Source organism: Bolinopsis microptera, chromosome 1, assembly GCF_026151205.1.
Source record: "Bolinopsis microptera isolate Bmic1 chromosome 1, MBARI_Bmic_1.0, whole genome shotgun sequence".
Lineage (NCBI taxonomy): Eukaryota > Metazoa > Ctenophora > Tentaculata > Lobata > Bolinopsidae > Bolinopsis > Bolinopsis microptera.
The window spans coordinates 6047992-6065616 of NC_087072.1; the positions used below are offsets into that span (position 1 = coordinate 6047992).

Sequence of the window (17625 nt, forward strand, 5' to 3'; positions counted from 1 at the left end):
GCTAAAGCAGAGCACAAATATGTAATAAGTTAATAGATAAAAGTACGGAGCTGGTTTGTTCAGTATGAGCAGATCTGGTCTTAATGTGGTATCAAACAGTAGATGCAGTAAAAGTAGCAGTAAAATGAAGAAAGTCCACAGTTCTTTTCTTCCGGAGAGGGTGAGACCATATTGGAACAAACTCCCCTCGGATGTCAAGAATTGCGGGACTGTGTTAAGTTTTAAAATAAGATTAGAGGCTTTCAAAAAAGAGACTATATTAAACGGATCTGTAAATGATAGTTATTTTTGGTATGTTTCGGACGAAGTATTAGGAAAGATCGAGGGATTAAATTATGCTACTAATAAAGAGAAGCACAATGGATATCTTGTGTGTAATCCTCATGTTGCTAAAAACCGCTTTATCAACTTATATAGTAGTTTTGATTGTTAAGGGAATTTTTTGAATTCTTTAAGGGTTGATTTTATATAGGGTCATTGTTTGTTGTTTGGGGACCGGTTTTTGGTACCCGGCCAATGTTTACAAAAAAATATAATACATAACAATATAATTTTATTTAATATGCGTGAATATGAAAATTGAAAATGTTGATTACGTCTATTCATTAAAAACAAAAACAGAAACTTTAAAAATTAAAACTTGTATATCATGATTTATTAACATATAGTGACAAATAATTTGATTTGATACGACAGATGATCACACGCACTGTTTTATAAGCTACTTGGGGTTAATCCTGAGAGAATCCTGAGAGTGAGGTGGTTCCATCGAGTAAGAAATGAAGATGTTTTAAGAAGGGCTTCAATAACTGCTCTTACTGACATAATAGCAACAAAACGGCTACGTTGGTTTGGACATGTCAGTAGAATGCCTGAAGATCGGTTACCTAACTATCTACTTGAATGGAAACCCAAGCATGGGAAACGATCAAGAGGCAGGCCTAGGAAGAGCTTAAATGATGTATTTATTGAAGATGCTGAGCAGAGATTGGATCGTAATGGACTCACGATTGATTGTATGAGAAGATTGGCTGCAGATCGAAAAGGATGGAGAAATATTACCCGCCGAAGTTGTATAATACAAAGTAATGACGCAGATGACGCAGACTAATCCTTTTGGATGGAGATCTCGCCATGTAACATGTATGTATGGGGTTAAAACAAAAAAGAATGACTGAGCCCATGTCTTATCAGCACCTGCTAGCGCTATCTATATGATGCTATTAATATGACAGTGAATGGGCAGTGAAAAAAGTGGCATATGGTTGATAGTGACTAGTGTGCTAACCGTCTGGTTTTATTTATTCCTTAGTTTATTCTCGGTAGTTGATTTGTTGTGTGCCTGATCTTGTCGATTTACGTAGCCCGGGTAAATTATGTAACAGAAAAGGTGGCCATTCTTCATCGTTTCCTGAGCTTTGTAGTTCTATCATTACACGCTTCGCTGATTTCTTATATATGCTTATTGAGAAAATGCTAGATGGGCAAGTTATGCGACTAATGTTGTGCTCGGTAATAGCTAATATAGGACCTTTATACAGAACACTAGCGCGTAGATCTGGTTGAGAGTACGTTGTTAGCCAGTCGATATTGTCGTCATAAGACGTGCCATACTTTGGTATATCGGGAGGAAATAAGTCTTTTATCGACGACGGCAGAAGGCCAGGCATGTAAGTTATCTTGTGCATCAGAGTCAGAGCATTTTTTATGATGACCCCGTGTACAGATAATATTTCGTACTCTTTATACGTAGTTTTAGTATGATCCGGAAGCTTACCGTCCTTGTAATAGTAATTCACGTAGCCCGGCATAACTGCTCGTATTCCCTGCTTTTGTTTAGTGAACAGTGATTCAATATGGGATTTTGCAGCAAAGCCCCAAACTAGTGAACAGAAATTTAAGTGAGATTGTACAAAACTTTGGAAGATCTGTAAGCGTGCTTTGATTGGTAATTTGCGTTTTATTTTGAACATAATACCTATAAACCGTGACATTTTTGTTTTGACGGCTCGTAGTAGTGGAAAGTATGTAAATTAGATTCATTTTAACATATTAACTTGGTTGTTTAGGCCAACAGATTTAAGATAATTTTTAAACTTTAGTAGATATATTTTTGATGATGTGTGATGATGTTTGTGTCATTATATTTTGATTTGATTTGATTTGATTTACTTCCAAGTACAGTTGAAGACGTAATAGAGAGAAAATATACAGTCGCTCAACCACACATAACTTCTCAGTACTGCTTTTAATTATCATTAGTATTAGTATTAGGTACCACTCTTATGTATTGATGTGGTTCAAGCAAGGCTGGTAGTTACTTCAAGGTGTTGTTTTTTTTGCATAATGTGAGCATTGGGTTTTTTATACAGATTGTTACTCTGATTTTTCATGACCTTATAAATTTATTGATTTCTTTATCGACTCTTATTTTTGAGGGTGTTTGTTTTAACTTAAATATTTGGACAGAAACTATTTTTGAATCTATGTGTATATATTGTTGGAATCAGCACTCATTGTGGGTTTGTATAAAGAACATGTGCTCACAATTACAATCTCATGCTAGTTGACATTATTCTTGGTGCCACACCCACATTGCTTAAAGATATTCTGGGCAGAACCTTGATATTTGTTTTGGGACATAGATGATAGTATAGAGATTTAAACTAATTTTTGGTAGCAATCGCCAATGGATCGTTATCAGTGTACTGTGCTCTGCCAATTGCATCACATGATTTGATTGAATGTACAAGGGGTCTTATACTATCGCTGTGTTTTAAAGTTGGGAGTTGTTGCCTTGCAGATGGCATACTGTATCATACTATCGGAGGATTCCATCGCCAAAATTTGAAAATTCGACTATTTTAGACCACGCTGTCGCCCATTCAATATTAAAACATCTATATTGATCTCTTTGAACATGCTGAACGCCTAATTTTTATAGAGACAGTAGATTATTAAATGTTGCATCAGATCTGGAAAAATGAGACAAAACTGATGAGAAATGACGAAATTATCAAGCATTTTGTGTATCTCGTTAACAAATTTGATTGGGTAATTATGAGACACCATGACACAACACCTTAATTGGGCAGCCTTAACAATTCCCATAATGTTTAACGGGTTGGTTAACGGGGTCACCTTATCACGTGATAAAGTAAGCCAATCACATGTAATGAATAAACTGGTCATGCCTCATATCTCGGTCATCTGAGAAGCTACAATCAACTCTCGTTTTTTTCAGGACAAATGTAATTGGAATGGTCAAACACAATTCAATAAAATTTGGCTTGATACTGTTAGTTCAATGAATCAATGACACACGTTGATAGTTGAAAGGAGATAAGTCAATAGATATACAAAGACCCCACGGCTAACAGAGACATCATATATATATAACATACTCCTGAAATATAAGGAGTTAACTCACATTCTAATATAGATACAAACATATAAAATATAATAGGAGAATATAAAGTTCACAGATACGACTCTCCAAACTATCAAATAAATGCGATAAGATAAGATAAGATTTATTATTATATATTCCTTATCATTTTACATACATTGTATGACTGTACAATTTACATCAAATAATTTCCAAACTATTTTCAAATAACGAGAACTATCCTTTTTAGCTCCTCAAGATGGCAAAGAGGACCAAGAAGGTTGGAATCACTGGAAAGTACGGTACAAGATATGGTGCTTCTCTTCGTAAAATGATAAAGAAGATTGAGATCTCCCAGCACTCTAAGTACACTTGTATGTTCTGCGGTAAAGACGCAATGAAGAGAACGTGTGTCGGAATCTGGTCCTGTAAAGCATGCAGAAAAACTGTTGCTGGAGGTGCCTATGCTGTCAGTACTACAGCTGCTGCTACAGTAAGATCAGCCATCAGAAGATTGAGGGAAATGCAGGATGTGTAATTTATTATAATACACTAAATTTTTAGTACATCTTTATTCAAGTGTGTTTTATTCTATAACCGTATTGCCTCTTCACAGTGGACCAGAATAGGGGGGCAAGCTATATTAGACATGTTAGTACCATCCAAATATGTCTGAAAGGTGTTCTATAGACTGCTTTGGCCCAAAAAAACGATCTAAACCAATTTCAAGACCCTACTTAACACAAAAACTGAGAAAATTGGGGAATTTTGAATTATGCTCCTTGAATTTTTAGCCCAAAAATTCAAAATTTCTTACATAAGCCACAAAACCAGTTTTGAGATGCTTTACTTGTAGCTGAACGTTTCCAGGACTTGTATTTAAAATTTCATCAAGGTTGAACAAAAGATGGCCGAGTTATAACAAAAATATGTATGCCCATATTTGGGCACAAGCCCCAAATAACATAGTTTTAGCCAATAAATTGGTAAAAAATCGGCATTTTAAAAAAATGCCCACAAATGACCAAGACAATTTTTTTGTATGTTGTAGGGAATCCTCTAAGCTTTCAAATGGTACCAAGGAATAGGGCGGCAGCCAGCAAAGGCCGGTAATTTAACTATTTTTGGGCTGGAAGGCCAAAGATTTGCCTAAAAATGGGGCAAAAATTCAGGCTCATGTCAAAAATCAGCTAAATTAGATAGCCTATTAAGGTTTTTTCCAATAAATTAAGGTTTGAGAGTTGTTTGGAGACATAAAAGGAGTCAATTTACTTTATATAATCTTATTTAAGAAACAGAGTAAGAGCTATTTTTCACTGCCAAAAAGAAACAAAATCATTTTTGAAAAATCGCAAATTTCGCGGCCGCGTAGCAGTTAAACCATATGGAATTTTTAATTTCGGTTTTTTGCATTCTATAGGGAAACAATTTTCCTATCAGATTATTTAAAATACATCCTAAACTGACAAACTCATTTTTGGACCTAATATAGCCTGGTGGCCCACTGTGCTCTTGTACGAATAATCCGAAAGTTCTCCCCACAAATGCCCATATTCTTAAATTTAATTTGGAAACAGAATTAGTTCAATCATCAGAACTAAGGTAGAGCTTTTATTTGTGCTAGTGTGAAAATTCTTATTAAAGCACTAGAACAGTAGCACATATCTGATTGACTGCTTTAATGTAAGATTGGGAAGATTTGCCTACAATTGTTTCACACTAGTCAAGGATTTTCTTCAAGTTAGATGTGGCAAATATAGATTATAGAGGACATACATGTATTTAAAATTCTTTAAAATCAACCTCGTTTATGTAACCATGTTTCTTTGTAGCTCCTCAAGATGGCAAAGAGGACCAAGAAGGTTGGAATCACCGGAAAGTACGGTACAAGATATGGTGCTTCTCTTCGTAAAATGATAAAGAAGATTGAGATCTCCCAGCACTCTAAGTACACTTGTATGTTCTGCGGTAAAGACGCAATGAAGAGAACGTGTGTCGGAATCTGGTCCTGTAAAGCATGCAGAAAAACTGTTGCTGGAGGTGCCTATGCTGTCAGTACTACAGCTGCTGCTACAGTAAGATCAGCCATCAGAAGATTGAGGGAAATGCAGGATGTGTAATTTATTATAATACACTAAATTTTTAGTATATCGTAAATCAAACTTGTTTTATTTCGTATTTATCTTGAGTCTTCTAGCCGAAATGATCCAGAGATTCTGTAGATGCTCATATTCTTAAACTAATGTGGCGACATCTTGTACTCGTTCAAATACAACTTTAAGTTTAACAGTACTGCTGTCTGCTATGTTTTCTATATTTTTCACCTAACATAAACTTCTTAAAGCTATCGTACACATCATGTCACGGAGGGTCTTGTTCTTGTTCGATGTTGACGGTACTCTCACAGCTCCCAGAGCTGTCATCACGAACAAGATGCTGGATTTCATGACAGATCTGAGTAAGAGAACTACTGTTGGTATTGTCGGGGGATCCGATGAGGCTAAAATAGTTGAGCAACTTGATGGACACATTGAGCTTGCAACTTATCTCTTTTCGGAAAATGGGCTTGTGGCAAAAAAGGGCGAAAAATTGATTGGAAAAACAAGTATAATAGATAAGATAGGCAATGATAAACTCCAAGATTTTATAAACTTTTGCCTGTCCTACATGTCAAAATTGAAACTTCCTTGCAAACGTGGTACCTTCATCGAGTTCAGGAATGGTATGATAAATATTTGCCCTGTTGGCAGAGCCTGCTCAGTGGAAGAACGCAAAGAATTCTTCGAATACGACCATGTCCACAAGCTGAGAGAACAATTTGTTACAGCTTTAAAAAACCAGTTTCCTGATCTAGAAATGAAGTACAGTATTGGAGGTCAAATCAGTTTCGATTGTTTTCCTATAGGCTGGGACAAAACTTACTGCCTTCAGTACATCGAAAAAGAATTTGATGACATATATTTTTATGGTGACAAAACTTATGAAAGTGGCAATGACTATGAGATATTCATTGATTCTAGAGTGCAAGGAAGGACAGTTACAGGACCTGATAATACCTTAGAACAAGTCACAGCTGATCTTACAAGACTTGGTCTTTAGTTCGTTTAATTTTGGAATTATTTGTCACGTTTAAGATTTTGATGTTTGGATAAAATTGTCTTTTAATATCACTTTTCGAGTGGTTATGTTTATATTAAAATTGTGTTCTTTTATGGGAATCAGATGTAAGAAGTATTTAATTTTAAATTGTACATTTTGCTTATGTATTTCGGTTCATACCAACTGTGTCCAGTATGTATACATTTGTTGCTGAGATTTCCGCGTGGTATAATTGAAATTTAAGGTCTAGTCTTTATCTTATGGAGTTATGGCCAAGGCAAATCTAGATATTGATATATATCAAATCTAGGCATGGAAAGTGGGTAATTCCGGTGTATTTAAGCTTAGTTCTAACCTCCTGAGAACGTTTCAAACTTGATCCATATTATCATTTTCAAAGTTAACTGTCATTATTTCAATATGTTGCTTTTTATAGCTAAAAGAACTAGATCGTACCGACATAGAATGACAGAAAGTGAGTACTGAATAATCTTGCCACATTAACCAACCTCCGATACAGCTCTTATTTTGAACTTTATTTTTTAATCAAGGGCTCTCAAACTAGTTGTTATTCTAACTTTTTAAAAGTTTAACAGAGTACACGAATATCATCGAAAGATTTACTATCCGTTTAACGTACCTCAATCTTACAATACCGTTTCTGTCGAAGCTGAAACCAGAATAGTCCCAATAGTCGGATTATGACAATTGATAATCTAACAAGGGTTTTTGATTATTCAGTTCCCCGGAACTTCAAGCTGCTGCAGGAGCTGGAAGATGGTGAGAAGGGTGTAGGTGACGGGTCTCTCTCCTGGGGACTTGAGAAGGATGACGACATGTCACTTACACACTGGAACGCCACCATCATTGGACCTCCTAGGGTGATTTTAGAAATAATCTAACTTTACCAGAATTCACTCAATCAACATGAAATAATTTTTATTGTATGGTTTAAATATTGCCACCTCTATTGTTCGAGGAGCAGAATAGTTACACTCGTATTGATGTCGAATGTCAAGCTTTCTACATTTACCATGTACTCTACACTCTCATATTGTCGTACTAGATATATAACGGATAGCGGATAGTATGTATTATATAGTATATAAGTATAGACTGCATAGTAGATAGTATGTATTATATAGTATATAGTAAGACTGCATCGTAGACTAGTATGTATTATATAGTATATAGTATAGACTGCATAGAATAGCTAGTATGTAGGTTATATAGTAGATTAGTATAGACTGCATAGTAGATAGTATTTATTATATAGTTATATAGTATATAGTATAGACTGCATAGTAGATAGTATGTATTATATAGTATATAGTATAGACTGCATAGTAGATAGTATGTATTATATAGTATATAGTATAGACTGCATAGTAGATAGTATGTATTATATAGTAGATAGTATAGACTGCATAGTAGATAGTATGTATTATATAGTATATAGTATAGACTGCATAGTAGATAGTATGTATTATATAGTATATAGTATAGACTGCATAGTAGATAGTATGTATTATATAGTATATAGTATAGACTGCATAGTAGATAGTATACTAGTGTTACTGCATCTTTTGTGAGTGTATAATATGACGTAATTATCTTGTGGTAGCGCCGCCACATTCTCATAGTCAAATCTGTGTTACTGTCATGTTGTAACGTTGCCACGTCATGTTTAATTCGATTCGGCGCTACAAGTTCCACATTCATCATGCACATGTTCTATAACGTCCAACCATTTTTCAGTGTCCGTTTGAGAACAGAATATACCAGCTGCACATTGAGGCTGGACCAGACTACCCCAGTACCGCTCCAAAGATCAGATTCAGGACCCGGATAATTGTAAACTTCGTGACCTCTTCCGGCCAGGTCAGCTAATTTGTGGTTTTAATGGGTTTACTTTAATCCTGTCGGGTCCCTTTTTCTGTCGAATTGTTTCTAAAAATTTAAATTTGATCTTCATGTGCTGCTTCCTCTGCAAAAATCATAACCATTAGCATTGAGTTCAATCGCGACTCCAACCAAAATACTTAGTATAGTATTAACTTACGTACCAACGTATTCTGGACTTGTGAAGTCCCAGTTAATTTGAAGAAAGGGGACAATTTATTGAATACTATTCTCTTATAGGTGTTCAAAGAACCAATGCTCTAAAGAACTTTGAGCCATCTGCCCTCCTCTCTGTAAAAGTTATTTAGAGGGGAAACTTAACTACTTGTTACCGGTTCCGAGATATGATGTTAATCAAAGGCTCAGCTCTTGTTTCGCAGTCGACAGTTTTTAAAGCTTTGTCTATGTCTTTTCAATGACTTCTTTTAATAGAATCACAATAGTTTGACGTCTAAGGAAAGGTGTTATCTTTACTTGACGAGCGTTAGATATTTGTAAACCGCTGCTACTTTTGTAGTCATTCTAGCCGATAAAGGGGAATTTTTTAGCAAATACTTGAAACAACACGTAGGTGGGAGAATGGGAGATTCGACAACACCTTTCTCTTGTCTAGAACAACCGTCGGGGGATTTTATTTATCAAACAATAGAAATTACCGATATAACCTCTACCATCTGTTTCACACCTTGTCAAAAGATGGACACTTTTGCCAGGATAACGCCCCTATTTGTGGGTATAAAAGAGTCTGATCAAAGCTTGGACCACATTCGACAAAGCCACAACTCCAAGAACAAAACTACAGAAGAACAAAGATGATCCTGTTTGCAGTAGCTCTGATAGCTGTCACCGCAGCTCAGAACCAAGTTAACCCGGATATAGTCTACAAGTACACTGATGCCTACCAACTCATCTGGAGAGATTCAGGCTCTGAAGCTGACATGGACGGAGCTGCGTGGAGAGCTCAGAACTACCAGTCCGAATTCTGCTCTCTTGGGGATGTCGTTACTGGACACCATGGCTCACCCAATTCTAAAGCAGTCTTAGTCTCAAAGAGGAAATCAGATGCTCTAGTCAACCCTTCCAGTTTCTCTCTGGTGTGGAACGATGCTGGAAGTGGTGCCCATTCTGATGTTGCTTTCTACAAGATGAACGCTCCGTCTGGATACACCTGTCTTGGAGGAGTTGCAGTGAACAGCCACTCTACCAAGCCTGACTCCAGTAAGTACTGCTGTGTAAAGAACGAATATGTTGTACGGGCAGACACAGTACACACATGGAACGACCGGGGCTCAGGTGCTAATTCTGATCTTAGTTTGTGGACTATCATCAGGGCTGGCGGAGACGCTTATGGACTTGATGCCGGAACGTTTGTCGGTGTCTCAGGATACTCCAAGCCATCGTCCTCTGCTGCTAACCTCCTCAAAGCTGACGGAAGCAAAGTTAGGGATGTGTGGAGTCTACCTACTGGTGAGGACAAACCACTGAACTTGTACGAAATGGGACAGCTGAAGATGATCTGGAACGACGCTGGATCTGGAGCTGATGCTGACTGTTCGATCTGGAGGACTGAATCTAAAGACGGATACTATCCTCTTGGAGATATTGTTGTTGCCTCACACAGCAAGCCCAAAATAGGGTTCCTGTTGAGACCCACAGACGCTAACGACAACTCAGTCGTGGCCCCGGTCTCATACTCCAGGATCTGGAACGACGGTGGTTCAGGAGCTGACAAAGATGTACAACTGTGGAAAGTAATCTGCCCCGGTGGATACGTGGCTCTGGGAAATGTTGCAACTTCCGGCAGTGAACCTGCCCTTGGAGACGTGTACTGTGTGAAAAGCAGTTACACTACTTATGGATCATCCAGCAACTGGGGGTACGTCTGGAGGGACCATGGAAGTGGGGCAAATTCTGATGTATCCATCTTTGAAGCTCGAGCTTCTTCTAGCAGCCTGCAGTCAGTGAGAGGGTTTGGAGCCAAAGCTAGCTACAGCTCCTTATCCACCTCTCCTTACTTCCTGAAGAAGGAGTCCCTTACTTACTGGGCTGAGAAGCCTGTTGAGAAGATGATCATGTCCAACGTGCAATATGATCTTGATGCGGAGAAACAGCAGACAGCCCCAGATAAGGTGAGTTCTACCATCGTGGAGAACGACTCAGACAACGAACAGATTGTTGCCAGGACCTTATCCTACTCCATCGCTGAGTCGAGCTCCTTTACATTCAGCCAAGCTATCCAACTGGGGATCGCAATGGAAATTACAGCTGGATCACCTCTAATTGGGATAGCACAGAAAACAACGATCAGTGCCTCTACCACCTCCACATTCACCAGTGGAGACACAACCACCAAGACACACACGGATACCATCCAAGCCAATGTGATTGTCCCGCCAAAGTCCAGGCTAACTGCTGTTATCACTGGTACTCAGTACAAAGCCGACATTCCTTACACAGCCAGTGTTAAGAAGATTTACTTTGACGGAACTGTCGGTTACGCTACGATCTCAGGAGTCTACAAGGGAGTGACTGTAGCCGCGATCAAGGTTACTTATGGCGAGATTGAGTACTTTGAGTAATTTTTGTCTTTCGTTGATACAAATTTTAAATTTTAATTAGAAACGCCTCTTCTTTCTAGAATAAAATGGACAGTCAAATTAATTATGGGAATGAAAGGAAGAGATGTAAAAAGTATATAAAAACACAATTTTCATAAATAACCATTAACCAACTAACCAAGTATCAAAAAAAATTATGGACATATGCACCAAATTTGGTACATTTAAAAATGTTACCCGATAATTGGACTTCATTTGGCCGAGCTTCGATAAGTTTGAATGTAAGACCAGTTTACTGGTCAACTGGTGTTATAGTGTCCCTAATTTTGTTTACACTCGGTCACTTGTCAAGGCATGTACTGGTCATTTGGCGAATTTTCTTAAAAATAAAATGATGTATTTGTGTAACATTTTGAAAGTTTATAGATCAAAAACAGCTTAACTACATGTTCTCGGAGATAAGGGGCTCAATAAAGCCCTCATCAAACGCTGTAGTTGGCACTATACCCCCGTTAGTCCTCAGTTATTGATTGGTGCTGTAACTTATATCGCTGCTGTACTTGTTGTACTCTTATTATATTTGTCCGGATAAAATAGAAGAACTCTGGTTCAGTCATCTTTATGCCAACAACACATGTAACAGATCTCGCTAGCTGAAAACGTAATTCTACGTTTATTATTAATTGAGTTTCAAGTTTAAATTTGTCCCAGCTTGGATACCAATTCAGTCACATAAAATATAAATAATTTAGAACGGTCTACCGCCACACTGGACGTAGCACGCGAACTATGTGTCTTGTTACAAAACGCACATTATGCATCGCTGTGGTTGATGCGCGTTAATGTACGCACGTTCGTACTTCAGACATAATCACGTATAAATGAGCTGTTGTCCTGAAGATAGCGTACTGTAGTCCTGTACACTTGTACCGATGAAGGAAGCCAAGTGGCTCCTCCTGAAATTGGAGAAGTACATGCGGCCCGAAAATCTAACCAAAATTCATCCCTCATTAATGTTTTTTCAAAATTAGAAGGGCAGCTTTCATTCCAAAACATTGACTAGAACCTTTCCTTTCCAAGATTTAACAATCTAATGCTTCGTCCATTCCTCACCTTCCCCATCCAGAAGTCAGCTCCTATTTTAATTTTGCAGGCCTTTTGTAGCTCTGCACATCTACCATAGCTTAGCTTATTGACCAAAAGTACTTCTAAAACAATAACTTTGTCTTATTTATTTTCTGCATCGGCCTACCCTCTTCCCTTGTTGTCCCCAATGCAGTACTTAGCACCTCTTTAGAGTGTAGATACACCACGAATTGTTCACATTAAACTCTGGTATTAGTGTGAAATGTAAGCTAAATTATGTGTGTAACTGAATATTCAACATATCCATAACTGTGCCAACACTTCAGGTGGACCTAAAGACAGTTTTACCAAGAGGATGGAACTCAAAGATGACTATCAAAGATGCTCTCAAGGGAATTTGGACGTAAGTTGATATTTCGCGAGCGGTACACCAGGCCCTGGTAACTTTCACCGTTTATTTTTAGCTCCTAAGAGCAATATTATTCGGTTTTGTTTTAAATCCTCATCTTCAATATACCTTCAATCTCATTATTTCAGACATATGCAGAAAGCAAAGGGAGTCGGTCACCAGCCAAATGATGGAGTTATGTTCTGACTTACGCACCACAGGATAGAAAATTGGTTAATTAACCCAGACCTCCTTTAGGAACATCGAGGCATTTGAAGAGACATTCTCTTATAACCCTTGCTAGTTTTGGCCAGAGAGCCACTTGATGTTTCGGAGCCGATTGTCGTTTTGGACAATTTTCAATGCTAGTCCATTTTTGATGATAATGATGATTTATTTTTAATCAAAATTTAAGAATGGGACCATGGGAAGCGAAATATGCACATTAAATCATAATGAATAGAGCTTGTTTTACTGGAAATCTATTTTGTTTCAGACATTAAAATGAAATGTTAGGGTATTTGGACGCTCGAGCATATTTATTTTTACAGGAGAATTCACACAACGTAGCTTTTATGGCGAACTCAATCTATTGTCGTGATAATTTTGTTATGGAAACAATCAGAGGACCTTTTCTATGATTTGATCGAGAATGTCATCCCATTGGAATTTGGATTGCCATCCTCACTTGATTTATGAGAACATTGTATTTGTTTGAAATGTGAAATGTGGCGGCTATTTTTAAGCTAATTTGGGCAAATTTTAAAAGCATCCCTGGGAATTTGCATGGCAAGGTTCCAAACGCTTGAAGAATCACTTAAGTTATCTTTTAGTATATTACGATTAATAAAATATTGAAACTGTTAACTAAACAGAATGCCCTCCTGAAAACGAGTAAAGATTGTGTACCGTTAACTGTAATTGTAAATAATGTTTGCTTAAACTTCTAATTTTGTGTTGTCAATTTCTCCCATACTTGTGTTTAACTGCTGCTTGTTTAGACTTGAATTCAAAATATCATTTATCCAAACCGAATTAGAGTGTAGAGAAAAGAATGAATGTTTTATTGACTGTGGTCCCGGTAAATTAAGCTCAACTGAAGTTATTAAAATCCTGATAGTGGCAAATACTTTAGGACTGGAAGTTGGAACCTGAAAGTGCCACAAACCCGATCACCTTTTCTATTGAAATATGTGGCACCCGATAGTAAAAAGGCCAAAGGGATATTTTACTGCATCGGCTGTGAACTTTGGTGACACGTTCATGAAAAAGGTTAGGGGTCGTTCACATAGTACGTAATCACTGAAAGGAGGGTTCTAAATGATCACGCTAGTATTATATTATGGTATAATTGAAACACAATAGCTATGTGTAAAACTGATAATACTAAGGGATGAGGAATTGATCCGGAAGCGATAATTATTGATTAGTCTATGTAATAAGCGCCATGAGTTGGCACAGAATGTTTTGTCTCTGATTTTGGTACCAAAAGCTGCCTCTGAGTGTGAATGATGCCAATTCACCGTGTAGCACGATACCGTCGAGCTGTATTGTGTATGTGTGCCTCCTTTAACGGGTGATACTCGTAAAATATCTGTTCTATATATTGGACCGTCGACGAGTCCAACTCGGCGCGTGTCCTGGTAGGTTGTAAACCTACAATGCCTCCTGTGCTATGCGTTTCAAGAGTGTAAAAAGGACGAAAACGTGTAGGTTTTTAACCTACCGAGACGCGCGCCGAGTTGGACTCGTCTTATTTGAAACAAATATTTTACGAGTATCACCCGTTAACATTAGCATGTATATAGTAGCTAATACATTGGTCGAAGTTGATAATTTACCCGGTGGGTACGTATTGTAGGTTTATAACCAGTACCAAGTATCAAGACACGCGCCGAGTTGGACTTGTCTATGGTCTTGTCTCGAGCGTACTAAATCACTCTACAGTCGATCTTCGAGATAGTTCTAAAAGGGCCCCCGACAGTTGAAATCAACTTCAATCGATGTATTTTCGGACGCTGATTCCGAATCACCCCCCATGACATAGGGTTAAAATGCTCCCCTGACGATATATAGGCGAAAAACTGTCTCGATCACGTGATATGACCGTATAAGGAAGTTAGCCTAATTTCTCGTTAGGGTTAGGGTTTCAGCATATGCTTTTGTTAAAGATTGGGTTAGGGTTAGGGTTGGGATCAGATAAGAGGGTTAGGGTTCGAATAGTCGTTCAGGACCAGCTAGAGAACGGGTTGAAAAAGTCACGTGACAGTCGAGTGTAGAGTGATTAATTATCATCCGTCTTGTCTAATATATTTGGAACAAATATTTTAAGAGTATCACCCGTTTTATAACTTTAAAGGTGGTTTTTTTTTTTGCTTTTTATTTCCACCGCGCACTTTAACCTGTATGGACCTCAGGCTATCATGTTCATGAACATTATATATATAGAGATTTGGCGGAATGACAGGCTGATACTCGTAAAATATTTGTTCCAAATATTATATTATCAATTATATTAGGAACAAGGAAGCGCCTTCGGTTTGAAATCTTAAGAACAACAGTGATTTCTTTGTCAATATAGACAGTTTAGATTTGAACTTGGAGCCGCAAGGCCAAGGGTGATTTTCAAAGCTTTGAGTTGTTGAAGGGTTTAGTTTTTTCCTTTTATATAGGGTCATTGTGACATTATGTGTATAACTTAATTGACGATGTCAATTCATGGCAGCTCGGCGCGGCACAGTAGCGCATCTCGCCGATCTAGTAACGCATCGCGCTACACGTGTATAACTATACTGTTTGTATTTTATTATATTATTTGATTTAAATTACATTAGACAAGACTGTACCGTGGTTTTGAAAATTCGGATTCACCCGGACAGGGGGAGGTCTGAAAATCTGCGATTTTGGCGGACGTCTTAATAAGATGACCCCTTAATCTTATAAACATACAACGTGAACTGTAGTATTATTATAATGGGGCTGAATAACAATATCAAGCATACATGTTGAAATGTCCTAATCGGGATTATTGGATTCCCAAACGGTGCTCTATTATGTGCGAATGGCCTCCGCCGGGGTTGAGTATGTCAAAAATGTTGTAAGTTGTCGCTGTATTTTTTGTTTTCGCCTAAAAAAAGAATATTTTCATCTTTTTTACTATCTATAATACTTCCATCACATAAATGTTAACAGTTAAACGACCCACATGTACTTAAATCTTGCAGATTATGCAGAGATAGTTCCAGTTAGCAATGCGGCTACAAAACATGCTAACATATAATTTTTCACATGCCATGGGGCTCGATAAATCGATCCAGGGTGTCCGGCCGATCCACTTATATTATTAATTGGCATCCTAGCTTAGACCAACGCGCGTAAAAAGACGCGCGATTGTGATGCAACAGCTTTGTACTTTGCACGCCAGTGATGGAAACGATCTGCTAGTCGTAGAGCGTGAAATGCGTTTAAGACCCGCTTCTGGTAACTTACATGTTCCTAAATTAAATTTGACGAAATATAAACTCCATTGTTTTGTCATTAATTAACATCCCAAATCACAAAATTAACCAAAAATTGTCTCATTTACTGGTAACCTTGCTTTGGGAGCTTTAATCACTGAGTAAATGAATTTGGCTTCCGTAAACTACTCGCATATTTTCAATAGGGAACTAATGAATATCATGAGTAATGTCGCAAATAAAGTCAATATCCTACGACGAGGCTTTTATGATAAAATCATCGGGAAATTCCTGACCAATTGGTTCAACTAAAAATGTGTTGAATAACATAAGAAAATAAAAATGAGTTACATACACGTAAATTGGTTACACGTAAACTTAAAATATATATACTCCTACAATGCTCGCATAGCACAGGTTATTAAAATCGTTTTCAACACCATACAAAATAATTCTTATAATTGAGACGGAATTGTGACGTTCAATTTAAAACAAAAATCCTTGGAATGTGAAAATAGTGTGCCATCACCAGTTTCGTCGACTCTCTAGATTGTCGGAAAGAAAGTAATGAAATTCAGCCGTTTTTACGATTAAAAGAGTAGCCCGTACAGCGATGAACTACAAATAGTAAAGGAACTAAATTGATGCAAGTCATGCTTAGCAGCCTGTGGCTTTCACTCATCGCAATAATTCGACTGTAAAAAACACATTACTATTTTAATACAAAGTACAATTATTAATATATCGACAAAATCATACAAATTTAAGCCACCACGAAGTTGTTAACTTTTGTTCATTATGTCCTTGCCTACTTGGAAGCCATGGAGCTTATGCCAGTCAATTAGGGATTGGGTGATGGGCAGGTTCCTGCGCAGCGCTTTGAAGGTATTGTTGGACATGGAGTTGTAATTCTCGTTGATTGCCAGCTGATACTCTGTCTCCGATTTCTTGATGTACTCCACCAAGTTCGTGGCTCCCTCGTTGGGTGAGGAGAGCTGTATTGATTCCTCCACATTCTTGTTCGACAGAAGCTGGACATTTCCGTCCTCGTAATAGTGGACCTGAGCGCTCATCGTCCCCTCAACCTTAGCGTATCCTCCTGCAGTTGGGAACTTCACGTCCCACTTGCTCTTCCATTTGCCGTTCCAGAAGTTGTTGGGGTTGTATTTATGGTCTTCAATGCAAACGGTTATTGAGACCTGGTCATCCTCAACTTTGCCGTAAATAGCGGTCACGTGTGCTGGAAAAAACTCATCAAGGTATGGTTTGAGCGCAACCTGGATAGCTTCTCTCCACTTCTCAGCATCAGCATCTCTGTCTTCTTCTTGTATATCACTAGCTTCGTTCTTTAAGTAGTTGTAAGTGAACGACTTGCTAGAATTAGGATCGTAGAATCGTTTAGAGCCGTCCAAAGAACCATCTTTAGTTATCAGAGTGTCCTCTCCATCAACCTTGACGGTGGTGAACTGATCAGTGGCGTACTCGTAGAACACACTGGATGCTCGAGTCAGCAGTTTGTCGTTAGCCAGCAGCACACGCACGTCATTCACCACCTCTTTAAACTCGCCAGGGGGTGCGGACTTGACGAAATCAGAGGCGATCCTTACACGCTCATCCTCAGAGATTTCCTCGAGACCAGACATGTTGAGCTGACTACTGGGACATTCTGAGATTGAGTAAAGGGTCAGACAAGTCGTGCAAACACTAAACAGTGAAAATTAAAGAAGGATGTTTAGAATAGTCTTA

General features: G+C 38.0%; 3 protein-coding genes across 4 annotated transcripts; 2 read left to right on the forward strand and 1 right to left on the reverse strand.

The window, feature by feature from the left end:
• The first annotated feature begins 671 nt into the window (after window positions 1–671).
• On the forward strand, window positions 672–13394 carry LOC134822790 (ubiquitin-conjugating enzyme E2 variant 1-like). Of its 2 annotated transcripts, none has more exons than XM_063834049.1 (6): window positions 672–682; window positions 6922–6962; window positions 7220–7368; window positions 8246–8368; window positions 12360–12436; window positions 12571–13394. In XM_063834049.1, the coding sequence occupies exons 2-6, from the start codon at window positions 6953–6955 to the stop codon at window positions 12626–12628; spliced, it is 417 nt and encodes a 138-aa protein (XP_063690119.1). In that variant the 5' UTR covers window positions 672–682; window positions 6922–6952; the 3' UTR covers window positions 12629–13394. The 2 variants fall into 2 exon arrangements, with proteins under 2 accessions (XP_063690119.1, XP_063690127.1); XM_063834057.1 differs by having other exon boundaries at window positions 7229–7368.
• LOC134822779 (uncharacterized) lies at window positions 5703–6675 on the forward strand. Its single transcript, XM_063834038.1, has one exon. It carries the CDS (start codon window positions 5747–5749, stop codon window positions 6485–6487), a length of 741 nt encoding a protein of 246 aa, XP_063690108.1. The 5' UTR covers window positions 5703–5746; the 3' UTR covers window positions 6488–6675.
• A 2798-nt stretch (window positions 13395–16192) lies between the features above and the next one.
• On the reverse strand, window positions 16193–17563 carry LOC134814805 (F-actin-capping protein subunit alpha-like). Its single transcript, XM_063823085.1, has one exon. It carries the CDS (start codon window positions 17520–17522, stop codon window positions 16662–16664), a length of 861 nt encoding a protein of 286 aa, XP_063679155.1. The 5' UTR covers window positions 17523–17563; the 3' UTR covers window positions 16193–16661.
• Between the last annotated feature and the right edge of the window lie 62 nt (window positions 17564–17625).